At 39.1% G+C, this 27,871-nt stretch overlaps 2 protein-coding genes across 8 annotated transcripts in view; both read right to left on the bottom strand.

Moving 5' to 3' along the window:
* The window catches only part of ANKRD12 (ankyrin repeat domain 12), a 109,107-nt gene extending 108,649 nt beyond the window's left edge, over positions 1-458 (bottom strand). For 3 of the 7 annotated variants that reach the window (XM_072949250.1, XM_072949255.1, XM_072949257.1), the window contains exon 1: positions 142-457. The gene's annotated coding sequence lies outside the window, so the exon portion shown is untranslated. Of the gene's footprint in view, positions 1-141 lie in introns of all 7 variants that reach the window. The other 4 variants (XM_072949251.1, XM_072949256.1, XM_072949258.1 and 1 more) reach the window with 3 other exon arrangements.
* Positions 459-4,219: 3,761 nt separating this feature from the next.
* On the bottom strand, positions 4,220-26,664 carry NDUFV2 (NADH:ubiquinone oxidoreductase core subunit V2). Its single transcript, XM_006213608.3, has 8 exons — positions 26,516-26,664; positions 19,237-19,302; positions 17,745-17,807; positions 17,542-17,658; positions 14,111-14,279; positions 12,712-12,821; positions 9,466-9,542; positions 4,220-4,375 (listed from the first exon to the last, which is right to left on the bottom strand). Exons 1-8 carry the CDS (start codon positions 26,567-26,569, stop codon positions 4,282-4,284), a joined length of 750 nt encoding a protein of 249 aa, XP_006213670.1. The 5' UTR covers positions 26,570-26,664; the 3' UTR covers positions 4,220-4,281.
* Between the last annotated feature and the right edge of the window lie 1,207 nt (positions 26,665-27,871).

The raw sequence follows: 27,871 nt of genomic DNA, 5'->3' as shown, positions 1-27,871 counted from the left end.
CCATGTTCCGGGAGCGGCGCGGCCCCCGCCCGGCAGCTCCCGCCGCACCGCGGCTCCCGGCGGGGCGGCCCGCGCCAGGGCCACAACGGCCCGTCCTGTCAGCTCGGCGCCGCGGGGCGGGGCGGCGGGGCGCGTCCCTACCTCGCTCTGGGGAGGGGACGGAGCGGGCGCGACTGAGGGGCTCCTCCCGGGCGCCGGGGCCAGGGCTCGAAACCGCGCCCCTCCTTCCTCCTCGACTGTCGCCACGCCCCCCTCGCCCTCACGGACCCGAGGCACGGCCGGCGCAGGAGGGTTTACCCCCTGAGGGAGGGCCTCGGCGCCGCCGCCGCTGTCGTGGTCCTCGCCGCCGCCGCAACCGCCACGAACGCCGCCGAGGCCGGGCTCGAAAACATCTCCGGTCTCCGCCGTCCCTCGCCACAGCCTGCTCGCTCCCAGGACGGCGCCGCCCGGCGATTGGCCGCGGCGCGGGCACGTGACGCGGCGGGCACGGGACGGGCGGCGTGACCGCCCCGCCCCCGGCGCCCGGCGCCCCTTCCGCCCGCCCCCCCGCGGCCCGCCGCTTTGGCGGCTCCGCGAGAAGCTTCCCGAGCCGCGGGCGGGGGAGTCGGCGCGTACCAAGTGGGGGCGGGGGTGCGGGCCGGAACTCCACCCCGCCCGCAGTCGCGCCTCCCTCCGCCGTCACCGACCCCAGAGGGAGAGGAGCCCCTGGGGAGCGGCGCAGGCGGCCGGCAGGTTCTGTAGTCGCGCTCTGTGGCGACCGTGGCCGTGACTGGAAACTTCTAGAAATGGCGGCGGCGGTGAAGAAGAGGCTCTGTGTACAGAGGGTATCCACACGCTATTTTTGCGGGGGCGGGTGGGCCAGTTTGCGAGCTCGGACCAGAGGACGACGGCGCGGCCCGGCCGCAGGCACAGACGGGCGTGCGCCCAGCTCGCCCGGCGGGCGCGGCTCCGGCGTGTCCGGAGAGGCGGGGCGCGTGTCCGCCGCAGTGCGCCTGCGCGCCGGCTGGCCGCACCTGTGGGACGGCGACCGGGATCGGGACCCGGCGCGCCCTTCCCTCGCCAGGCGGGCCCCTGCCAGGCCCCCGAGAGCACAGCGACGAGCACCTGCCGCGGGACGGCCCGGACCCACGACAGGCCCGCCCACAGCCACACCGCCGGATGACCCTTTTAGACAAACCTAAGCGCGTTATCCACATCCGAGACGGTTTCGCAGGGAGCCGTCCAGCTGGAGGAGTGCGTGTGGAGCATTTCCCGCCCGGCGGCCCGGCTGCCGGCACGCACTTCCCCCGGACGCTCTTATTTACATCGAGGTTATCCCGCGACAGTTTGTGCATGCCCTTATTTAACCACCGAAGGGATTACATAATCGGAGGAAACCATTTTATTCTGAGTTCCTTCTGGACGCTTTCATTTACATCGAAATGAATCCGCGACAATTTGTGCGTGCCTTTATTTAACCAAAGGGGCTATGTAACTGGAGGGAAATCATCTCTCCCATCGTGGCCTCAACTACAGCACGCATTTGTGACTTAATGAGTGTAGTTACAATTTACGTCATTAATCAGCAGATGGTGTATTTGACTTGAGAAAGCCAAAAACCAGCACGTAGCGACATAAGGCATAAACTTGCATTAAAGATCACCACTTGTTCCTTTCCTAGGCTCCTGATTTCTCCCATCTTTAAAACGTTAGGTTCAAAGTGAATAGTAAGAGAGCACCTTGTGGCTAGAAGTGGAACACCACTACCTTTAATTTGGATATTTATGGCATGGAATTTGACAATCCTGACTTGAGGTCGTTGAGTTGGTTCTCATTTGACTCACTGTCACAGGGAGTCTGAATGGCAGCGGCAATACCTACTTCTATAGCAGTAAGAGCCTCACTTCAAAAAGGAAAGGTAGCTAATCTTGAATTTGCTGTCAAAACGGAAAGGTAGCTTATCTTGAATTTGCCGAAATAACCGTAATTTATGGCAGTAACTTATGCATAACCTTATTACTTAAAAATCACTGAATATATATCGAAGACCTACAAGGCAGTTGTGATCCAGGGCACTGTATTGACTGTGTTTGAATAGGACACTATCTCTAAAAGAAAATTCACTGCAGAATTAATCATATTGCAAAGAAAAATTTTAATGAAGCTCCTATTAAATTATATGTGGCAAATTATAAATCAGATACATTCTGTTAGTGGAAAGGTTCAAGTGAAATTTATGAAGGGAAAAGGAACTAATATTCCTTTTCAATGTGAAACCGGAAGTGTAAGTCAAGAAGTTAGTAATTATTATGGATAAGGGCCTCAAAAAAAGCTGAAGGAAATTAGTTTATATCCACAGCTAGCTGAATAGTAAGTTGCGAAGGCTTTTAATTGTATAGCCCCATCTTTCATTGGCTCCAGTCTTGGAATCCATCTTCAGCAAGTGGGCAAAATACCTGTTTTCTTAGCAGTACCGTAGGTCAGGGACCCCAAGGATTAAACATCACTCTTAGCCAAAGCTAAGTTTTATCACATTTATTTAGGGTTATTACTAGCAGATACTTAAAATGTGTATATCTGATATCTGAACTAGAAGCCATCTGCAAAATTTCTTTCCAACTTAATTCTCAGCTTTCGAATCAACTACTATTATATATTGCTAAATTAAATCCTGCCATATTTCAAGAAGGTGAATGTAATAAATGAAAAATATAATCTGAGGTCGTGGCTTTTATGACTTAGTCTACATACATGTAGTGCCTTTGCAGTGAATACTCTTACGGCTATTATGTGCTGTGGGATTTACTAGAACAATGGCTCCATCCAGTTACAGCAAGTAATTGTAAGCAATCGGTAGCTTCCCCGAGCAAAGTTCAGTAGCCGCTCCAAAAACAACGGAAGCTAGGTTATTAGATTCTTTGCCCAATAAGAAGAATGAAAGTTGAATTACTGGTCGGTTTATTTTTGTAATAGAAATAAAATTTAAATAGCAGTAGGAAGATTTCCTCCTCAAACAACCTAAAATTAATTTTCTATTTCTAAAATGGTACATAAATTAATCACCAGTGCCCACCCTTTAAACATGACTTGTTCTTTTCACCCAGTATCTGAAGGCTCCTCACTCCTAACTTTTTGTCTAGTTAAAAATAATAATAATAATACCAAAGTGTAAGGCATTTTTTACAAGTCAGTAGTAGCTTTCATTTAAAGGAATACCTGTATTTTTTCATAACTTTAAATAAAAAACTTAACAGCTAAACAAAGATAAGATAGACTATTTTTTTAAGAGAGAAAAATAATGGTAAAAGTAGTTGACTTTGGGAAGGTCTGAGGGCTCTAGGATGGAAGGGAGGCATTTTCCTTGTGTTACCTTTTTGTGCCACTTGAAGAATTACTGTTACTGTTTACTTTCTCAGGTGAAAAACAAAAACTAATTTTTAAACGCTGTCTTAAAAAATAATGTTTTTAACCATCATAACTACAAGACCAGGGCCAAACAGCGACTTTGAGAAATCCTGAAACAATTGGATTAGTTTAGATTTATCCCTGCCTTAAAGCTATTTTTTTCCCAGCTTACAAAAATCATAGTTTCTTCAACTAGGTACAATAATGAGAGGTTTTATTTCTTCTAAGTTGTAATATGCAGTCAACTGAGTATACTCTGCGTATCCACTGATCTTTCCAACTCAAATCTCACTTCCAGGTTCTTCCCCCGATGAGTTTTTGTATACCTGCAGCGTCAGAATAGCCAAGGATAATGTCAAAGTGTTTCATACCGTCTTTATTTAAAGATGATAAATAATACTTCTAGAGCCAACTCCCTTATCCTCCTCACTCCTACAGTCTGCTTGACCGGTCACTTACCAGTGGAAAATAAAGTAACAATTATGTGCTGTAAATATAAAAATGTTAAAAGAGTACTGACAAATAAGGTTTATAGAAAGATCACACTAACTTAAGAATTGGCTATGGCTAAAGATGGGAAAGCAAAAGGACTTAGAAATTGGGCAGAATTTTTACTTCATCATAATCTTGTATTATTGATAAAAGTGGCAGGGCATTTGAAAATGGGTGATGTTGGAATAACTGTTAACTGGATTACGGAATAATGTCTTCATAGTTAGCCAAAGATAGCAGAAGACTAAAATGATGCTCTGAAGTTCTAAAAGGGTACTTACAGCTGCAAGTTGCTAGGTTATCACCAAGGTGTAGACAGATGGAAATGAACAAATATAGAAAGTTTATGCAGATAGGAGATTCATATTTTATTTCTCCAGTGACATATTTACAGGTGAATATAAATTAAAGGCCTGCTTGCACACCAAAGCCAGGTCCTTTAGGTGGTTCAGTCAGAGAGGTAAGACCTCCAGCTGGCTCACAAGAGAAGCGTCCACTCCTAAAAGGAAAAGTAACATTAAATTGACTGTTAATGATTACCATTTATAAATCTTTGCTTAAAAAAATTATACTTGTTATCTCACAACAATCCAGTTAAGTAAACATTTTTCACCCAAGAACTAGCATGGGTTATTTAATCCAAACGTTACAACTGCTGCAAGATTTTTCTTCCTAAAGTTAAACATGGAAACAGACATAAAAATATGAAATATGAAATATGAAAAATAGAAAAATAACAGTAATACTAGTCCCCCCAATATTAAACAGCGTACATACATCACTAGCTCATTACATCTTTACAACAGCACCGTGAGACAAGTGATAACTGACCACAATGTTTCACAGATGCAGAACCAAGGCTTGGGAGAGTCAGCGTGTGCCCAACATCAGGGCGAAGAACCACAGCAGAATGCCCAACCCCAGAGGGCACGTTTTTAAATCATGTTTTAATAAACTAGAGCACTACATTTATTCTTTTTATATTTGAATTTTATCTTGACTGAGATCCACTGTCACAGGGACACACACTTATACATTGTATTTGGAAACAGAAACTGGATTCCTTGAGAAACTGGAAGCTGTCCCTTGTAAGTAGTGAAGACTATATATGTTTTTAAAGGCTAAATTATTAGTATTAATTTTTCAAAAACAGGTTCCAGACCAGGGTGGCTACCACAGCCACAAAGAAAACATGAACAGGTCTCCGTGTCGTTCTGTGAAGAGAGGCAGTGCAGAGGTGGACAAACCTGTCTGTCTTTTTTTCACTCCCACACATACTTTCCCAGGTCATCGTTCAAGTTCAGCCTCTGCCCTGTCTGACCTCTGCTGCTGGAGCCCAACTCAGCACCTACTCCTGTTTCACCCTCTCATTCCCTGTCTGTTCATTTACCTGGTTCCTGCCGCAGATTTTAGCTGAAGAATTTGTTCAATTAAATCTCTTTACTCCTTCTGGCTTTGCCTCTCACATTCTGTCATCAATCTTTATAAGTCTATTTTTAGAGCCCTAGGAAATCATTTGTTGAGGGGACAGGAAAATGATACCACAAAATCATCTATAAGATCTTTCAAACTATTACAATACATAATGTAAGAAACTAAGTAGTGTATTACGACAAAGAATACCTACAAAGTCAGAAATTAACATATTTGCATTACAAATTCACTATGAAAAACAGATCAAAAAAAGCAGTCACCACGTACTGTCAGAGCCTAAAATTAAACTTGTAAGGTAAGTGGCAAAATAATATTTAAGTTTAAAAAAAACAAACAAACAGTATTTGGCTTTGTAAATTTTTTTAAATGTTAAGTGGTAAGAGGTACACATGCTGCTCTCTGACTGCTGATAAAATAATACAATGAATCACTTTTGGAGGACTCTTCTTCTCCTTTACTAGATTCCCCTCTTGTGCATTAAGCTCAGCTACCATCTTTACCAACACAAAAAAGGCCAATTTTAGGAAGATTTAAAAAACTTAAGTTTCTGGAACAATAAAAAGAATTAATCACGTATACTACGTGAGCTTGACCCAAGAATATGGAATTTTATATAGGAAAGTCATTTGAAGAATAATCTGGTCCAGTTTCCTAAAGTTTGTTCCATGAAATTACAGTGTCTAACATACTTTAGGGGAAAAAGTGGGGTTCCAGTCCTCTGTTATGCCTGTCTGCAAACTTTCTCCAGCCCCCACCATTCACAAAATGCACATTAAAATATTACAAAGGCTGTAAAATCCTGCAGTAAAGCCTACAAAATTAATTTAATCTACTATATAGAGAGAGCAATCTTTACTAATTTTGGCCAGTGTATACCTGATAGAGGTACTCAAAAGTCAGTTACTGTTGAACCAGTTTACTTTCTCTCATCACTCAAAGACTCAAAACTAGCACCTCTGTCAATATTTAAGCACAGAGCTTTACTATAAAAATACTAATAAAAAGAACTAACCAGCTTTGGTTAATTTAAAGAATAACTAAAACTGTGTTTTGGTTATTACTGTAATCAAAATCTCTCTCACTATCCAAGAAATTAACTTGGGGAAGAAGAGGGAAAGTTCTTGATTTCCTACACTGGGAAGAAAGTCTAGAACTACCATGTGCAAATACAGTCTTTACATGACACCACTGATGGATGCTCCGCGGTTACTGAAAACCAAGTAGATTTATCTCAGCTTTTTAAATAAGAGGAGCTAAGTAGGAAATAAAAATAGGTTGAGAAACCAATAATTCAAAAGTCTTTGGCTTAAGTCTAGAACACTGTTAAAAAAAATCTTACTGAAGAACTATTTACAATTACTGATAAGCAGCATCCCTATTATTATTAGATGTTGAAAATGCTTAACTGTGCTTAGTTCCTGTTTATTAATGTTAAAATACAATGATGTTATAGTATCTCCTATATTAAAAACAACAACAAACTCTAATTTCACCCCTGATACTCTCATCCAGACTTGTGGCTTTAAATACCGCCTATGATAACTGATGAATCCCCAATTCAGATTGCTAGCCCTAATCTACTGGCTAAGTCCCAAGCTCCTACCTACCTCTCAGCACACTATCACGGATGTCTAAGTAGCACCTCAAACTTCGCATGTCCAAAACAAAGTGACTTATTCCCCAAACTTGCTCTACCCCAAATCCCCGTTTTTAAGGAATCACTGAGGTGCTTAGATCAAAAAGCTAGAAATCACTCATAATTCCTCTGTCCCACAACAGCCACTAAATTTTAAACTATTCTTTACACAGCAAGTAGGACAGTAATATCAGCAAAATCATCCCCTACTGAAAACACTCCAAACAGCTTTCTGTTCTTAGGACTCAACCCAAATTACTAGGCCCCTAACTCTCTGATTCCTTCCACCAGTTTCTTCCTTGATCACCTTACTGCAACCATACTATCATCTTACTTTTTCTCCAGGATCTTAACTCACCCTCTCCTCTCCCTCTTCAACACTGTTCCTCCAGATCTGTACATGGTTCCTTTGGGCATATCATTCAGGTCACTTTAAGTCACCACCTCAGAAAGACCTCTCCTGACTTAATTACCTCCAGTCATTCTCTATGTTTATTTTTTCTTCATAGTATTTATTACTCAGATATTACATTAGTTGTCTATCTCTATCAGTAGACTATAAAATATGACAACTTTACCTTGTTCATAATTTGCAGGCATAACCTAAAATAGTGCCAAGTACAAAGCACACGTCCAGAAATGTTTCTGAAATAAATGAATGCTGAGGGAATGCAACAAGCAAAGCAACTGTCTGTCTATTTGTGTGGCAAGAGATATGCTGAATTACTGTTGTCACTGATACATCACGAAGTTCAGAAGGGAAGGAGGAGGTTCTAGATAGCAAAAGTATGACTACAGAATTATAAACAGCACCTAATCAGAAGAAATGAAGACTTTTAAAGAAACCAAGTGGATTTCGCAAGGAAATTTGCATCTCAGATATGAAAACAAGTCCCCAAAGTTGAAAGAAGTTAAGGGTTTAAGAACAAACACAGGAGTAACAATGAACTTATTCAAAAACATTTAAGGCCTAAAAACAACTTGAAGTTGGTAGAAAACGTTATAAACGTTTTCTTTTTCGGGAGTGGGGTGGAGAGAAGCTACAACTGAAGCAAGAATAAGTAAGGGACAGATACTGTGATATTAAATGACGAAAGGCTTCACTTCAATAGCCTCCATAAAGGAGAATGATCTTCACAATGGAAATGTTTTACTCCTAAAAATGTTTTAAGGGTAGCCCAATAAAGTGAGAAAGTAGGAAGAGAATGCCAAACCTCTTTAAGCAAATTTAGTTCAAGTGCTAAAAGAAGTACATGTTTCTTAGAAAAGAAATTAGTAGTCAGAAGGGTCCAGCTTGCCTTTTACTAAACTTACGTCATCCTGAACTGACCTCTCTTTCTGATCAGGAAGAGTTATTCGTTGGCCAGAGCAATGAGCGAGTACTTCTAGAATGACAAGCAAGTACTTCCAGAATGCAGACTACAGAACCATTTATACCCTCTTGACCCAGCAATCCAGCCTCAGGGAATTGTTGTTCATAACAGAAAGCAGGAAAACATATTTTAAAACAGGGGAATAAACAGCCTGTTATGGTTCTCTCAATACACTGGAATACTATATGGCCTTTAAAACTTACAAACAAGTTGAGAAGGAAAATTTTATATGACATAAGCAGGAAAAAACATTAAGGGATTAAAACTGTATAAAACCATGCAAATATTTGCTAGTATTAAGAATTTTAAGTAACGTGAACACTTAGATAAGGAATGGGAGGGGTCGTTTAGCGGTAAAAGTTCAGGTTCATAATTGAAAGAAAAGTAATTAGTGTAACACAACTGCAGGATGGAGCCGCCTGGATAAACAGTGTTCAAGTTGAAAAAGATCTAGGCATTCTAAATGACTATAAGTACAATTTAAGGTGTAATGCATGTGAAGTGAGAATCGATGTAATTAGGCTGCATTACAAGCATGATGTATGGAAAAAGAAGACAGTCCCACAATGCTCTGCACTGCTCAGTACGGGTCTCAAATATGATGATTAGTTTAAACACCACATTAAGAAAGTCATTAGCCAACTAGAAGACTTATAAAGGAAGGAGACCAAAACTGTGTCACATAAGGAAAAACAATGAAACAACTGTGGATATTAAAACCTGAGAAAAAGAAGAGGGGAAGATGAGACAGCTATTTCATGTAATAAAGAGCATTTGGAAGAGGTATAAAAATTATCTTCTGTTTGTTCAAAGCATAGAACCTTTGGGCCTTTAGGTGGAAATTAGAAGGAAGACAGATTTTGGGTCAAGCTTCTGGCAGTATGAACTTTTAAACAATGGAACAGATTTCTATTGTAGTGAATTTCCCTTCTCTATAAATACTCATGTACATAGCAGATGATTATCTAATAGGGTTTGGGAGGGGGAAAAAAATCCTTACTTTAGATGACAAATTGGTTTACGTATTACTCAAGGCTCCTGAAAACATCTGCAAACTTAGGGTATAAAAATTTTTTAATTAAGTTTACATGAAAGACTAATTGAGGTTAAGTCATTAAAATTTATTAAAAAGAAATAAAAGGATACCTTGGCCCAGGTTTTGGGATTTTGCCAGCCTTGAGTTCATCAATAATTTCTTCAATATCCTTCGGCGTCAGATCCTCCTACCAGAGAAAAGTACAATAGTCACATTAAAATTACATCCTACTATTGAAATCAGTGTAAATCCCTGGTATCAGTTTATTGTCTGTCTCAGCTCACAAGTTAGTTACCAAGGAAGCAGCAACTGAGTCACTCCCATATATGGTATATACTGCTAACTGCAGTGTGCCGTAGGAGCTGCAGCTGAAGAGGCAATACAAAGCAGTGCTCTGAAGGGAAAGAGCGCTGCATTTGAGTTCAAGTTCCAACACTTACTAACTAGTAATCCTAGAAGTTACTCAGCTTCCCCAAGTTTGTTTCTTCATTGGTAAACCTACTTCAGAGTGTTTGGAGGATTAAAAGAGAAAATACATAAAAAAGAACAGTGCCATGCACATGCTCAACAAATCCTATGTCCTTGAAGAAACAGTGAGGGTCAAACAGTAATTAGCACCAGCAGTCACAGAACTTAAACGCAGATGCCGAATTATCTATCCCTAGGCTAAACATCTAATACCCCAGTGATATCCTCTTTCTTTCCCAGGTGAAAGTCACCCTGTTTCAAACTTCACTTAATTTTCAAGTGGAAAAGGAAAACAAAATCATTTTTGACACATTTCTTTTAGTGATCTTGACCCTACAATCCCCATTTCAACCAGGGCAGCTCTGTATTTGGTAAACTGCTCACCTATGTAAAATTCTTACCTCAAGCAAGTGTTCTGTTATTTAAAATAATACAATTAAAACACATTTGTGCACCGAGCTGCACCCTAGGTTTAATCAAAAGATAGACAAAACAGAATAGGGCAAGATTAAAGTAAGAGAAAACAATGCCTAAATTACATTATATCCCCTCTCCCCCTCCAAAACAGTTAAGTCCTTAAGAAAATGTTTCTAGGACCCTGGTACCATGCTAGAGGAATCGTGACTCAATATGGTATCTCCAGCCCCTAGCCACACAGGCTTTAATGTTTGTTTAATAATTAAACATTTATAAAAATAAGCTGCTTCAAATTGCTTAGGGTTCAACAGACATTCCGAATCTCAAAACTGGAATCTTCAAACTCATCTAATGATTTTATCCCCCAACTCTTTTATTACGAAAATTTGAAAACTATGCATGAATAACCATATTCTTTGCCATATTTCAATTATGTATACAGATGTCTTTTGGGTTGGGTTTTTTTTTTTTGCCGTATCATTTACAAGCAAGTTGCAGACATTATGACACTTCACCCCAATACTGCAGCAGGCATCTCCGAAGAACAAGAACATTTTCTTAAATAACACAACGCCATTACCACACCCAATTAACTACACAATAATACTTCCTTCGTAAGATCACATGTCAAGTCCATATTCAAATCTACTCAACCATCCTCAAAATGTGTTTGATATTTTTTCCTAATCAGGATCCAGTCAACATTTATGCGACTATTTCATTTTATTCACTGGTCAACTGAGATTCGCAAAAGTTAACTGCCTTGCCAGAGACCATACCACTGCTAACTAAAAGAATCTCTTGCATAAATCCATAGGCTACTATACTTAAACTTACAATGCTGACTACAAAGCCCTGACTCTCTAATTTCTGCTTAAATCAAGAGCCTCATGATTATGAGTAAAATGCAGAAAAGTGGGAAAAGAGAAGATTGTTGCCATATTTTTAAAGGACCTTTTTTAAAAGCATGAGAAAGAGAGAAGGTAAGAAATTTCAATCACTGATCATTAAAATGAAGAAGATCACTATAGTTAATGAAAAATCCTAGAAATCTAAAAGGCCAAAGAAATAAAATTTCATCTTCATTCAAAAAAAGTTGTAGATTTCCATTTCAGGCATTATGGCAGGCTAGCTATCCTGACTAAAATGTCCTGCTGTAGCGACTAAAAATGGTAAGATAAAAAACAAAAACTTAAAAATTTTATCACCATCAAGACATTGACAAGAATAAAATACCCAGAGGCCAAAAACTCAAAGAAAACTCAGGGAGACAAGTGGAACCACCAAAACAAATTTGGCTTCAAGGTTTCACAGCCTAGAGGGGCAAGGGACAAGGCCCAGGCCACAGGAGATCATCCAAACCACGTGAAGTTAAGACCCCAAAAAGCTATACCATCAATATAATGGTAAACTAGAAATTAAGACTGTCTCTCAAAAAAAACCCCTGCTATTCCAGAACCTTACACACTGAGGGAAGAGAGGAGGGTGTAGGTAAAGGAGCTTTTCTGGGGGCTAGTAATATTTCCAGGAGCAAGAGAGAAGCAAAGTCAATCCCTTCTTGAAGGATCCACCTTCAGTGCAGGCCTAAAAGACTTTCCAAAAACAGATTTCCAAGAACTGTGAGCTAACAAGATATTATGAATCAAAACCATGATATTAGGGTAGCAAGCAATTTAAAAAGACAACTAGGAAACTCCACACACTTAGATATTAAGAACACTTTTAAAAAACATAGGTCATAGAAGAAATCAAAACAGAAATTTAAAAATATTTAGAACTAAATGACAAAAATGTGACATATCAAAACTTGTGAGATCCAGCTAAATCAATTCTTAGAGGTATGATATCATCTTTACAAAATTTTTGAAACAGGCAATATAGTATTTTGTATTAGTATGCCTGGATACATAGATTGTAAAAGTTTAAAAAACATAGGAAGTATACACACTAAACTTATGATAGTGGTTATCTCTGGGAAGGAAAGGAAAGGAATGGGATTTTAGATGGATGTAGAGATGGTATACCCACATCTATACCTTATTTTTACATATAATAATAATGATAAAAATAATACCTGAAATAAGTGTGACAAAATGTTATTACATATTAAGTCTTAGTGGTTACTTTTTGTACTTATATGTAAATTATTAAATTTTTCATTATTTAAAAGGTTTAAAAATATGTCATTATGCCCTGGAGAAAAGTGCAAAAATACTTAAAGATAATGATTTTGTAAAAACCTGCTGGTAGATAACAGTGTGGAAGCTAAAACTGACATATTTTTATGTAAGGGTTTTCTATTATGATTTTTAATAAACTTTGGAAACCAGAAAAAAACCTTCTAGATATTTATGCCAACAGTTTCTTCTAAATAATTCAGAAACCAACATCCAAAGGACAGGAAACCAAATAGTTAAAATATTTTAAATATGACATCATACAACTTTAATTTGTAGAAGTGAAATACTCACATAGTAGTTGTCATTTATTTGAACCATTGGTGCATTTACACAGGCCCCTAAACACTCCACCTCTATAAGAGTGAAGAGTTTGTCAGGTGTAGTCTCCCCAACCTTTATCCCTAAGAATATAAATAATCACTGTAAGGCCCAGGTTGTATTTTCATAGCAATACAGTTTAAGAAGAAAAAAAAATCCCCAACATACTACAGAGATACATAAAATGTATTTAAGCCATTAAATTTCTTAAATTAAACAAAACTCTGTATAATTATCATAGGAAATTCAAAGATTTCTTAAGTGGTTTCCTTAAAAACAATCAAATTTCAGGGGACTCACTGCCGTTTACTGATACACAGCAGCGCGTGAGACGATTATCTTCATTCTGATTGTGAAAAGCAACCTACTGAAATCAGTCATACTATCAGATTGGCAAAGACTTTGAAAACTGCTAATATCAAAGGTCATTAACAACGTGAGGGAAATGCATACTCCCATATCTTTAGGAAAAGTATTTTGACAAAAGACAGTAAAGTCTGACCCAGCAATTCTACTTCTTGTAAACAACCTTAGTATACAATTGGACCCGTGTGCAAAGATAGGTATACGTGAAAGTAACTGCAGAATAACTTAACAACAGAAAAACTGAGGCAATACTAAATACAAACCTAAAACTAATATACTCAACTATTACCAGAATTTGTACCTTTTAGGGGGTATTTTTAATTTGTTTGTTTTATTTAAGTTTAATGTTAATCCGTGCTGTGTTTCAGGAAGAACAATACAGATTTGGGGGATGGGACTTTGAGCAGACTTCAGCTTTCTGTTTTATGTATTTCTGTACTGCCCAACTATTTTTACAACATGCAAGTACTTTATATTCAGAGACAACAAAATTAAGACACTTCCTTTTACTTCATTTGATACTGTAGAGTGATAAATGCAGCAAAGGCAGTTTCATATAGAAAAACGCCCTTTTAATTTTGTAAATGCTACCATAATAACACCTTATTCCACATTTCCTTCCTCAAGCATTCCTTCTATTCTTAAATCTTATTTGTCCTAAGTCTTGTTTGGAAGAAGACAAGGACAATACAGTCACTTCTTTATGTGTCACATGCTACCATTCAATGAGTGAAACTTAATTGTATAAACAATCAAAGCTTTAAAACTTCTAGAAGCTTCTCAGACATACTCAATGATTAGAAAAGGTGAAAACTCAGCTTAGAAGCCTAAGAACCAAAGAAAAACTAAAAATAAGAAGAAATAATGGTGGGTAAACACAGTAAGGCAAAAATTTACCTGTGAAACACAGATCCAGAATGATGGTAAAACTTGGAAAATGTACGCAGAAATAAGTCAAATCTAGAAAGTCACTTCTATTTTTCATAAAAGTTATAATGTCTCATACCAAGCTTTTTCTGAATGGCCTCCAGTATGCTGTCAGAATTTCGAAGCATGCAAGGCGTGGTAGTGCAGACTTGAATGTGATACTTTCCCACTGGCTTCCGATTATACATCGTATAAAAAGTTGCTACTTCATAGACTCTCATTGGAGGTACTTGTAAAATTTCTGCAACCTAAAATATTAGGAAATTTTAAAATAAAATGATTACGATGTTTATTAATTGAGCTTTATGTATATTGTAAAAAGCCTAATTTCAACACTGCTTCAATTTGGTAAAAACTAGAAAAGTTCTTCAAAAGCAGAAACTGTACCTGTATTTGATATTTGCAAGGTATAAATCCTTCAATGCTTTTTGTTTTGTTTTTGTTTCTTTTCCAGATTTTGTTTTTTAAAGGTGATATATTTCATATGGACACTCCCATATTTCCTAATCTGTCTCTTGCCCAGATTCCTCCTTGCCACTAAGCAGCATCTCCCAATTCCATCTCCTATAGGAAAAGTTTTCCCACTTTAATCCCTTTCTCCATTTGCAATGTGATAAACAATTTGATATGCTTGAACCTGATCTACAATTGTGTTCTTATCTGCACAATCCTCACAGGCTCCGGAGTGGAAGACGAATTCTACTGCAGGAGTGAAAGTGAAATGAAACTGTTCTGAATTAAGGGAATTGGAGATTTCCTTACTAGAGAAATAAGCACACATCACTAAATGAAGTACTAATTATAATAGATACATGTAACATAAAATGTATCATCCTTTAACTTTTACACCTAAATCTCACACAGCCTAGAAGCTCATAGTTATAGCACTTTCTTCTCTTCTTTCTACCCTACTCGTTGTTTCTGCAAAAGGATCTTCTTTTTCTCTAGTAAACATTTGTCTTTCACTATTAAGAATTTCTACTTTGATCATTTTAACTCACATTTTGTAATTTAAAATTTCTAAATGGCAAAAGATGGCAATATTAAACAACTATACCTTTTTAACCTTTTATCAATTTTTTTCAAAAAGTCCCTGATGTTACTGGTGACGTACAGTGCACACAGATAATACGGCAACACAACGGGGGTTGAGAATCAAAGCTCACCTATGAGCCTGTACTGGTTTACACATCTACGTGCTTACACACCCACACCCCCACCACACACACACAGCTCTCCAGAACAATCCAAAAGACTTACTTCTATTTCCTATCAAAATGCTCTTTACAAAAAATGGATCTTAGACTAGTACTTCCCAACCCTTCATGTCAAGTTATTTACAGAAAATATTTGTTTTGACATATTGAAATTCAGGACCAAGGAAAATTCTATCTGAGTACAATTTTCTTGGTCAGGGCAAGTCTGTTAAGGAAAGCGAGGTTTTTTAGCTGTTTGCTCAGACTGGTCCACACACTGTCCATCATGACTATAATCCGGGCTACCATCTTCTAGGTGATTAATATCATTAACCTATCAGGTTTTAAGATTTGTTATTTGGCATTCTTAAAAATTATACACATATTCAGGTTTTGACATAAAAAAATAACTCACTGAGTGGTATTTCCAATGAGAAATATATTAAACCTTCTCATATCAAGGATTCTAAAGGAAATGTATTCTCAAAAGACATCTAACCATGGCTCATTTGTGAAAGATAAAGTAAATGTGCTGAATTTAATTTGGTGATATAAACCAGGCTTATACTTCGGAATCTGGGGAGCTCTCTCAAAATACACACGCTGGGGCCCTACCACTGGAATAACTGTAAGAACCAGACGTCTAACTTGAAAAAGCTCCCCCAGGATGCTGCTGCATACCTCCCTACGCCTTAGTGATGGTTAAAGAAATGATGCATGAGCTTCTGGATTTTGCTTTTGTTGTTAAGGCTGGGCTTTTCTTTAAGGGGTGAAAGAGGTCGGAGCAAAGAACAGTAACATTAGAAGTTTCAAATGTAAAGTGAAAAGAATCTTGGTTCTATTCTCTATAAGCTATTTCCTGCCTCTCACACACACCCCCAATTCTAGACAGAACAGGACAGTATTTTTGAAATGTTCTCACGTTAGTTTCTTCATTTATTTTATTTTGCTCTACTAAGCTTTCCACTCAGCAAGACTTTCAACAAGCTTGCCATTATTAAAAACATAAACTTTTGCAAAAACAGTATCTATGATTAGAAACATAATCTAAATCATTATTTAGAAAGTTGGCTATTATAAAAACAATGTAAATAATTTAGAAAACTCCCAAACATATATGTGATTAATTGAAAACAAAGAAAGCACCTATGTTTACTTAGTATTGTAGTAACTACACTTGCTTTATACCATTTTCCATAATCAAAAAAACACTATGGGTCCACAACGGTGTTAGAGTCCTATACAAAGCAAGTTAAGAGGTCAACAAGCTGTACCTCAAATCTGCATCTGGGATTCCATCAGATAAACTGAGGACACTCCCATACTCCAAGAAAGATAATAATGGTCTAACATAACAGACTAAATAAAATTTAGAAAATGAAAAGGAGCAAGGATTATAGCAGACTCTCTGCAACAGTCAAGTAAAAAATGCATAGAATTGGAATGATTTAGTCCCAGCTCTGTCACTTAGAAATTACAACACAGTAACTGCAAGAGCTCTTCTAGTTCAAGATCTTCACAGCAGACAAGGAGTCAGTCCAGAGAAAAACCAGCTCTCTTACTTCAAAATCAAATATACTTCCCATTATATCACACTGGCTTATTACTTGTGTGATTCTCCTAAGAATCAAGTAACAACCGGTTCTGTACACTACTTTGTAAATAATACACTATAACATGTAACATCATACACAACCGTAGTTATAGTAATAGGATATGAATAAACTTGAAATTTGGATCACTGCTGAAAAACACTATTAAAAAAATGAATCCTAAAATATGCATGAATATACTAACTTTATTTAAATGCATCACCCATGAGATTTCTGTAGGTTGTTGACTGCAAGGTGCCATAATCAAGTGTTGTAGATATCATGTGTTATATAGATTTTTTGTTAAAGACTGTAGCCAAAATATTTAAAAGACTCACGTTAGCTGTGAGCAGATCCTTCTCTCTAATTTTAGTTTAAACAGTACATTCATTTTCAGAGTATATTTACAGCAAATTATACATATTTGGAATATTTTATCTTACTATTATGGCCATTTCTCTCAAAGACTGAAAAAAAAGAAAACCTCTTCCACTGTAATGCCTTTACTATTTCCTGCAAGGATAAAAGCTCTACCCTCCTCTTCTCTGCATTATTACGGGAACCAACAAAACATAAATGTAATTGAGGCCTGAAACATATAAATGATTCAAGGGCTTCACACTCCTAGATTATGACATTAAGGACTGTCAGAGGAACTTCTACATAAGAGAGTTACCATACACAATCTCTCCTCTTTTCAAACTACCGCAAAAATGAAGTACCTTGTTCATGGCAGAGATGGGCAGCCATCCATTCTGTCTTTGGGCTAAATCCAGGACTGGAAGCACAGCTGCTGCTTTATGCCCTTCTGGATAGCTTTTCACAATTGCCTCTATCCTCTGTATCAAAGAAAAAGCATCTGCTTTTATATATCTGGAAGACACTAAGTATTTTGTAATTAATTATAATGTTAATTTAGTCATACCTTATAGTTTTCTGGTGTGAAATCAAATGGAGTATCTGGGTTATTCTCAGGCGTATCTCTGTGCTTTATAAAGGGAAAAAAATGTTTTCCAAAGTTACCAAAGTCCCCTCAAAAGTGTGGAAAACTTTGTACTTTACTGTACTACTACCAGTTGTTTAACCTCTTCACTTTAATCCAACATGATCTGTATCAACCTACCCCTCCATCAAAACGAATAGCTAAACTCATTATTAAATAAATACACATTTGATCAGCATGATTACCAAAATGTTAGCAGAACTAAAAAATTTAGAAAAGTTTTTGAAATCACCCTTCATAGGTTATAAGAAGTAATTTTAGGATCAAAAAACCAAAAAAGCATTATCCAACTTGATTAGAGAATAGGATCTTCCAATATAATTTAATTACAAAAATTACCAATTATTGGAAGCCTTATGAAACTAAGACATGAAATTTTGAGTGTGAAAATATGTGCATTTCCTAAGGAGAGTGCATCAGATTGTCAAAGAAACTACTACCTTACGAAAGATAAAAAAGCACCATCTCTTCCCTGCACAAAAGAAACTAGCCAACAGCTAGCTTCATTTCTTCTCCAAAAAGAGCATGCCCTCTTCAAATACTGACAAGAAATGGCACGTCAACAGGAAATCAAATGAGTCACACTGAGATTAACACCTACATCAATCAATGTTTTGTATGTATGGTAAACACAGAACTGAACCCCTTAATATGTTAAGTCTCAGAGTTCTGCTTTTTCAAGGACATAAAAGAGGAAAGAAAACGGAAACTTTGGGCAATGATCTCAAATAGGTGGCAAATTTCATGTTTTTAGATGAAGATGATAAAATACAAAGCAGAAATCTACTTATTAATAGTATGGCTAATTCATTTATTAAGATTCAGCCTAGGAATTTCATTTTCCAAAACTGTATCACGAACTGAATCATTGTACAAGTCCACTAAATTGCCTTTAAACACTAGATTAAATCCTGAGAAATGTACCTTGTCGCAGAGAAGGGATACGTTATCTTAGCTTTTCTGAATTATGCAACCAAGCTGGGAAATTCGTTGACCTCTACCTGCAGTTAAACCCTGGAAACCAAAACCACAAAGGCCAACTGCCAATGTATTCACTGTATTACTAAAATCCATTAGTTTCAAACTAGTGCCATTTGGGGATTTCCCCAAGTTCTAGCCTCAGCATCTTCAGTAAGACAATGTGAATGGTTTGTAAGAACCCAGAGTGTGACCAGAAATCAGGTCAGGGCTCAGTTATTTCACCAAGGAATAACCTAAATTCTCAATCCCAAAGATGCCCTGGTCCCAATTTAAACTTGAGATGTTCAGCTAAAATCTTCTGAAATGCAGTGAATTCAATTAGCTATATTTAGATTACAATGGCCAGCAAATACCAAAGACACTGGTGTTTAAGATATGTTGTATTTACCCAAACTTCCAAGTCTTTCCATTCTGAAGAAATCAAATTACTTACCACAAATAAGGCTCCTCCAGCTCCATTTTGCACAGCAGTCTTATGCAAATTTCTTGTATGTCTTCCCTAAAATTTTAAGAAAGTTTAAAGTCACACACAAGAGTCAATGGAAGAAGGGTATCCTTTCTACTACATGCTTTTGGCAGGCAATTGCAGAGCTAATGTACCATAAACTTACTGCCTTTCACTTCTGTCTGAAACAAGCTGGTTGCCAGCTCTCGTTTAATGTGGATCTTCATAAACATGTTTTCATTCTATACAAATGAGTCATATACTATGTGCAAATGAATCAACTGTATCTCCCTTTATAATTCTTTACTAAATTAGTTTAGAAACTCCAGCCGTAAAAGTACTTTCAGAAAGCTGCTTATGATGCTATGCAGACTGACCAAACTCAGTTGTCTGGGAAGGAATCCATTTGATTACTCTCTCCAATCGCATTCATTTCTCTTTGCCCTGTAGCTGCTCCCCCATTCCTACCTTCTCTACTACCCTTCCTGAAAAGCAACTGAACTATTGTTCAGAAACGCTCTGAGTTCTACCAACTACTGACAGGAAAACACTGGATTAAACCAAGCACGGAACTGGCAGAAAGCTAGACCGTTCACAAGCAAACGTAACAGAGAAGGACATAAAAGCGGTAACACAACACAGTCATAGATGTAACTTTTCCCTAGATCCAAATAGCATTTCAGTTGAGGAAATAGGTTTATACAGAACACTTGCTTTCATCAAGAAGAAAAGACCCAGGCACAGAATGGGAAACACAGGTGTAAAACACGGGAGTGACAGACAGAAGCGCCAGGATAAGGGGGAGGGGGAATCTGACCAGCTGCGGTGCATCAGGGGCTCCAACTGCGCTGGTTTTGCTTTCTTTCTCAGGCAGCAAGTTATGGATACAGTGTTTATTATATTCTTTTTGCTTTTTTGTGTCTGAGATATATTATAAATTTTCCTTAAAATAAGTGCAACACTTACAAAGGACATAGTTTATGTTCTTATACTTTTATTCAATGTCTCCTAAATTGCCTCAGAGTCAACCTGTGACTAAATACAAGGTCATGACTGTATCCCTAATTTGCCCGTCCAGAGCATGGACTGGGATAACCAAAAAATTAAAGCCATAATTCCCAAATAACACTATAAGAACAGTATCAGCATAAAATTTTAAAAAATTAACTGAAACTAAAAGTTACAAGTCAGTCCCTGCCACCGCTTTAGCTGAGAAGATACATTTTTTAAATCAGAGAACAATTTTTACTGAGTAACATTAGTGAGTTACTTAACTAAATTCTGACAGAAAACAAAGGATTTCATAATAAAGTAAGGAAGTATTAATTCAACTATAGGGAAGTACTCAATCCTTCAAACTTCCAAACCCTAGTATTCTCTGTTCACTTTACTGGCCATTTACCCACTCTCTCACGGCGGGACACTTACCGTTCTCCAGCTGACCCTTCCCCAATCCAAACCATGCTGTCTAATACAACCAACTAATCTTAGAAACACCGTCCTTCTGATGGTGGGTGTGATACGAAAAAGGACCAACACCAAATAAGAATATCGATTTCATCATTCCTAAAAACCACACTTTTCACATTCTAACATCTCAGAAATTGGAATGTATCACTGATATATAATATTCCATAAATACCCCATGTGCAGAGACACAACACAGCAAAGTGGTTAAAAGCCCAGCTCTAGAGCTACTTCCTCATTTGCAAAATTGGAAGACAACCCCAGATACCACAAAGGGTTGTTGTAAGGATTAGAAGAGATAATTCATGTAGTGTTTAGTGTGCTGCTTGGAATGTAGCAAGAACTACATCACTATTACCTACCATCAGCTATTATTATTACAAGTACTATGTGACAGGCACTAAGCTTTTTACATGTTGTTTAGTTTATACAACTTGCATGCAAAGTGGGTATTATTTCCAGAAAATAGATTAAAAAAAAACAAACCTCTCAAGGTCACATGCCTAATGTGGGAGAACTCTCATTAGCTCTTACAGCTAATGACTACAAAAGTCATGACATTATTAGCCACTTGAATTAAACTATTTGATGATATCAGAGCTCTAGAAGCAGCTCTGAGAAGAAACCAGAGTTTAATGAAGAAAACCAGACAGGGAGACAGGCTAGAAACGAAAAAGCCTGCCGCACAGAGAGTTCTTACTTAGAGAGAGGGTGCATGTATGTCCCCTATTTAAAACAAGCTATTTACTGGTGTTTTCTTTTAAACTGTTCTAAAAAACAAAATGGAACAAAACAGTTCCTACAGAAAACCTAAATATATATACATTAGCACAGCATTTCAGCAACTTAATTTCAATGTCTAAAGTCAATCAACCTCTTCAAAATAGTAGAAAAAGGGCTCAATTTGTTCATAAAACAAAAGTAAGCAAAATAGTGAAGGTAAACTGATAAATATTAGCCCTCTTTTTTTTTTCAACTGGCATACACTGTTATTCACAGCAAGTTAGCATGTGGTCATTTTCAAAGCTGCCCTGCTTTTTGATATCTTTAAGAACGTCACCTATTTTACCACACTCATTGTACTTTCAACATCAGGCATTTTCAGCAAAGGAATAAATAAGACATTAAAAGTTTGAATTATAGAGGGAAGGGGAGGGGCAGGACAGGGGTAGGGGATTAAGAGATACAAACGACTATTTACAAAATAAATAAGCTACAAGCATGTATTGTACAGCACAGGGAACACAGCCAATATTTTATAACTTTAAATGGAGTATAGTCTATAAAAAATACTGAATCACCCTGTTGTACTCCTGAAACTAATAAAATATTGTAAATCAACTATACTTCAATTTAAAAAGAAAAGTCTGAATGTAAGTAGTCTTTACCCTAGTTCATGGGCCATTTGAATTGTTTCACTTTGGAATAAAAAGGCATTCCAGAACCAATCGGTCTTAGAACTGGAAAAGAACAGCTTAGCTAGGCGTGACTGATTTGAAGGGTAAGCTGAGTTTTCCCCCTTAGACTATATCTAGGCTTTTCATTAGACTAAAGTCATTTCTCATTAGACTCTGAAAATGTCTACAGTTCAGTGAATTCCAATTGAGTTCAGTGAACTCCAAAAGAAAATTCAAGTAATTTTTTTTCACAAACAAGAATATAATCTGATAGTGAAGAATTAATAGTGGGATGCAATTCTAGCTTACTCCTTTTTCAGAATGTTTCAGAAGGAAGGGAGAAGACTTACAGCAGGCAAATAGTGCCACTGCTTTCTTTGGATTCAGGTAACCTTGAGTGGCTTTGGCTTTGTGTTAAGTACTTAACACATTTTTTTCACTGACTCCTCAAAAATCTACAGTTAGTTACTATTATGTATTTCCACTTTGCTTTTAAAGAAACTTAGGCTCAGAAACAGTAATTTGCACTACATTACACAATTTGCAACAGAGATGCATTCTGAGCCCAAGCCTTTTGAATCTAAGTCCTCTGTTTTCTACCAGCCGTTCTCTTTTATCATCATTTACAATACTAATAGCTCAAAAATGACAGAAATTACAATTTTACATTCTATTACCCACTCCCCAAGAATAGGACCTTTCACGGGCTCTACTCCTTTTTCTTTTTCTTTTTTAAGTTTCTTGAGTTGCTCAAACATTAGAAGTATCTAACTCCATTCACTTTTCAGTTCTATCAGACATGTGCACTATAAAAGGCCACATCCAGCCAGGGCACCTTAATAGAAGACAAGGAAGCTGTAAAACAAAACTGACAGAATCAGTAATCTAATTAGTAAGAAAGAACTAAGGGCAAGCTATTGAAAAACACTTTTTATTAGCAACCAACTCAGACAAGAAATATACCTTTGATACTACCCCAAACATTTAGATTAAATCCACAATAAATGTATGCACCTGCACAGGGGGTCACAACTCACACGTGAAACATCTCCTAGTGAAGAAAAAGTGATGTCGGCTCCCTCTGTACTTTCTTCTCACTGTTCACCAACACCTACTAGCTTATTACCTTAGCCTCCTCCACTGCCAGCTCAAGCAAAGGCCACTTGTTCCTACTGTCTAGAGTAAAGGCATGCAGAGGAAACCAAAGGCTCCTCCCAGTCTCTGCCCATGGCACACTCGGGAGTAGGTATTTTTACAACTTCAAAAATCCTTGGGAAATAAGATTTTCAATGCATTCAGTTTAATAAAGTAGGTGATGAGTTAATAGTAACTGTGCAATCTATTTCAAGGATAATGATAATAAATAAAAATGCTATTACCTCTCTGTCAAATACTGCACTACAAACTTAACAAATATTGTAACTCATTTACTCCTCACAACAACCCCCACATAGGTATTATTACCTAGTTTTACAGGAAACTGCGGCTCAAAGGAAGGAAAAAACTTTCCTTAGATCACACAGCTAAATATATGAAAAATCAAACATAGGTTTTCCTGACTTGAGGACATGCCTTAACCACTAAAATTAAGTTTTGTTATACTTCCAAATATACATATGAAGGTTTTACAAATATTCTCCAAATAAATTTCCATCAATAATTTAATTAAAAATATCAATTAGGATTAAAGAAATATAAGAGATTTTTCTAACATTATGAAAGAATTAACAAGTAAATTTTGGCCAAATTGGGAGAAATGCCCAATTCCGTGGCTGACCCCAAAACATGTATGCACACTCCAAGCAGCCTAGTAAATGAACTGAACCAATACTTGAGCTGCTGCCCATAAGGAAGCTGGACTGCAGTGTGAGTTCAATTAAGTTAACTGCCTGCAACCACGTTAACACTCTGGAGGAATTAACAAAATCTAGAGCGTCACTGACATCATTCACAACATCTAGGATATAATCCAAAATTACTCGATATAGCCCCCCAAAAAAAATTAAAAAGGAAAACAACCCATTTTCAAGAAAAAAGACAATCAATGGAGACTACCAGACAATAATTTCAAAGCTACTACAACCAGGCTTTAAAGACATAAAGAAAAATAGCTTCAATGAATGAAAAGGTAGAAATAAAAACTATAAATAAAAAGAAAAGAAAATTCTAAAACTGAAAACACAATCCTTGAAAATACCACTCTCAACCCCCTGAAACACTGTATTTAATTACAGTGGCTAGGGAGTGAGGCAGTGATGGGTTGTAAAGCGGGGTCAACCTTACAGAAAGTCATGGCAACCACTGAGGGAAGTAAACCTCTTCTGGGTATCTATTGCTCTGTATTTCATAATTTTTAGGCAATTCTTTGACACTCAATAAGGTATCACTGCACTTTACAGAAAAGAAAAATGAGGTTTAAGGAGATTAAGAAATATGGTTCTAAGTCACACAACTAGTGTCTTCTAGGCACTTCCAGGCACAGCACTAAGTTCTGGGTTTTTTTAAGCAATGATGAGCTGAAAACCCTGTGGCTGAAGAAATTGGCAGCTAGCTTAATAAAGCAGAAATTATGACAAAATAAGCAATTTCTTTGAAAATGTAAATAATTTCCTTGAAGATTTCTCTTTTAGGAAAGGAACTTCATTAGGGAGACCTCTACTCACATTTTTCTTTATTTTTGCTAAATCATTCTGATTTCCCACTGTTTGTAAAAGGTTAGAAGGGCCTGGTTATAGAAGTTATAGAATATTCCTCACAATGGAATGCTATGCATCATTTAAAATGACAGTGTAGAAACGTTTACTAAGGAAAGCTGCTCAAAATGTACAATGGGGAAAAAAAAACAGGCTACAAAACAGCAGTGTGAACAATACCACCTGATTTTTACCAAAAAAAAATTCTGTAAGGTCTTTTAACTGCAGACATTAAAATGTCAACATTACGGTCATTCCTAGTTTGATAAAACTATGGGTTTTCTATTTTTTAAACTTACTCTATTTGCTGTTCCTAATGTTTTTCTTATTTCGTCCTTTCCACCTCGAATACCGTCTCCCAAGTTCATCTGACCCCATCCCCAGTCGGTTCATGACTGTCCCCCGGAAAAATCTTACACTACCTCCAAACCAAATCGGATGACCCTATTTGTATCTCTAACACTGTACGGTTGAACCTTTGAACACCAGCGGCTAGGGGCATGGACCCTTTGAGTAGTTGAAAATCCGAATATAACTTACAACAGCCGGACCTCCCAATATGAGCTTCCTCCATATTCTCTACCAACCATGGATCCTACAGTATTGTAGTTATTTACTGTTGGGGAAAAAAAACCCGCCTCTGAGTGAATCCACTCAGCACAAACCCGTTCAAGGGCCAACTGTACTTTCACGCTGTATGTTCACTAATTTAATTTTAAGGTCCTATTACGACTATCAACTCCATAAAAACAGGGATCATCTAAATACGTTTCTTAACTGTAATATGGGGAAGTAATAGTACAAGCCTCATAAACTAGATTTAAAATGTTACTACCTAACGCAGTGCTTGGCACTTAGAAAGCAGTCGCAGAATGTTACCTATCATTATTACTATCCACGTTGCTACCTGGAGCCCAGCAGGTAACAACAGAACCTCATATGTTCATTGGAAGACAAAGCTTTGCAAAGCGGAATATCCCCATTTTGCAACTGAGGAAACAGAGAAACATAAAAGCCCTAAGTCACAAAGCTCAAAAAGGTGGTGAAGACAGCATCCAAACTCAGGTCTAACTGCAGAGCCGTGAGCTCACACCGCCTCCCTCGCCCCTGCTGAGAACTGACTCAAGCTTTCTATTTTACCGCTGGGGGAAAGGCTTCTTTCTTTCTGGTAAATGCCCCGTGGGCCCCTTCGTCATTTCTGGAATGTGCATTTTTAAGTCAACGAGGACGAGTGTTTCCACCTGAGAGTCTACGTCCTTGCCTCCCGCGAGGTGAGCTTGGAGCTCAGCGGCCCACGCGGGCCCTGCGTCCTCGGGTGCCGAGCGACACAGCAGTTCGCCGAGCCCCTGGCACGCAGGGCAAGTGCGGGCAACGCGGGCACCGGGACGCCGGGGTCGCCCCTCCGCGGCCCAAGGACACGCCCGCGGACTCCCCCGCCGGCCGGGCCCACGCTCGGCGCTGCCCCGGGACGGAGCTCGCCCGGCGCCAGCCCTCCGGCCGATGACCGCCCTGAGCGCGCACTCCCGGCCGAGGAGAGGCCTCGCACCCGCACGGCCGACCCTCCCTGAGGAGCGGTCGAAGGCCGCGGTGTCCTTGCGGCCGCCCGCAGGCCCGTCTGGCGCCCCGGGCTCCCGAGTGCCCGCCGCCAGAGGAGGCACAGAGAGAAGGGGAGGGCGGCGGCAGCGCCCGCGCTCATTCGAGCCTCCTTACCCACTGGGCGGTGAGGCCCGCCGCCCGGGCCCGGAGCGCCGCGGAGACGAACATGGCGGGCCGAACTGCGGGCCTTCCGGGGCGCGCCGGGCGACAATCCCGAGCGGCCGGGACGCACGGCGTGCGCGCTCCCGAGCCCAGCCCTCGCGCCCAGGGCGGCGGGGGCGCGCGAGGGCGGGGTGGACGGAGATTCCCGGAGCGGGGCGGGGCGGGGCGCGGCGGGGCGGGGCGAGGAGCCGCCCGCGCCCTAGAAGGCCGGGTCCCATGGACCGCGCCTGGGGTCCCCGCCTTGAAGGGCGTTGTCCCGGGAGGCGTCTGGGGCTCCGCCTACCTGGATTTATGAGGGGAGCCTCCCTCCTGGAGAGCCTCATGAGGAGAACCTTATTTAACCACCTCCCTTTTAATTGTAGTTGCTTATAAAAAAAATTCCGTTGCAACCCCCTGTAACAAGTATTTAATGAATGGAAGGATTAAAGCTGCAGATGGCCGCCACCCAGTGAGCTAGGCATCGACGCCAAATCCTAGGTTCCCCATTCTCGGGCTTCCGAGGTGCGTGCCCACATATCTAGGGCGACAGCAGAGTAACAGGGTGGGGGGCACCAGGGAAATGCGGTGGGCCATCGGTGGTGACAGTGGAAGCCTCCTGGTGGGTCTCACTGCTGTCTCCGTACTTCGTACATGTCGGAAATCCTCCGTAATAAAACTTTCAAAAGAAAAAAGCCACTTCCTTCTTGGTGTTTGGTCATCTTTGGAAATTCCAACAAGTATTTACTCAGTAATAACTGATATGCACAGCGCTGTTTTCAGGCATTCACCGCCTCTTGATTTCTCCCTTCACTGTACCCACACTCTTCCTTTTGCCCATTTTCTTTGCTGTCATAAACTTGTGAATGATTTCTGGAACTTTCGCACCAGTACATGGATTTTTTTCTTTAAGTATCCCTCATTAATTTAAAAACCCTAAAATAACCCGTTGCAACTTTTTATGCATCATATTCTACAAATTAGGGAATTCAAGTCACAGAGGGCTCCCAGCCAGTAGCTAGGAAGAGACACCAAATGACTTGGTTCCCATTCTTTTGTTTTATCTTTTATATTAGTTTGCTTGTTCCTCCATATCAGCTTCAGGGGAAAAATGTTCTGGGCCTATATGTCTATTTGAGCTATTTGATTATAAAGTTACCTAAATATAGATACCCGAAACATTATTACATGCGTAACACTGTCCTTATAGTTCTTATATCACTGAAACCAAAACATATCACAAATTAAATACATAGAAACCTACAAGTGGATGACACTGACTGATAAGGTATGGATTGTTAAAATGTGGTCTGCAGGCTTTTACTGGGTTCT

Source organism: Vicugna pacos, chromosome 24 (genome assembly GCF_048564905.1).
Source record: "Vicugna pacos chromosome 24, VicPac4, whole genome shotgun sequence".
Classification (NCBI taxonomy): Eukaryota; Metazoa; Chordata; class Mammalia; order Artiodactyla; family Camelidae; genus Vicugna; species Vicugna pacos.
This window is presented reverse-complemented; position numbering and strand designations above follow the sequence as displayed.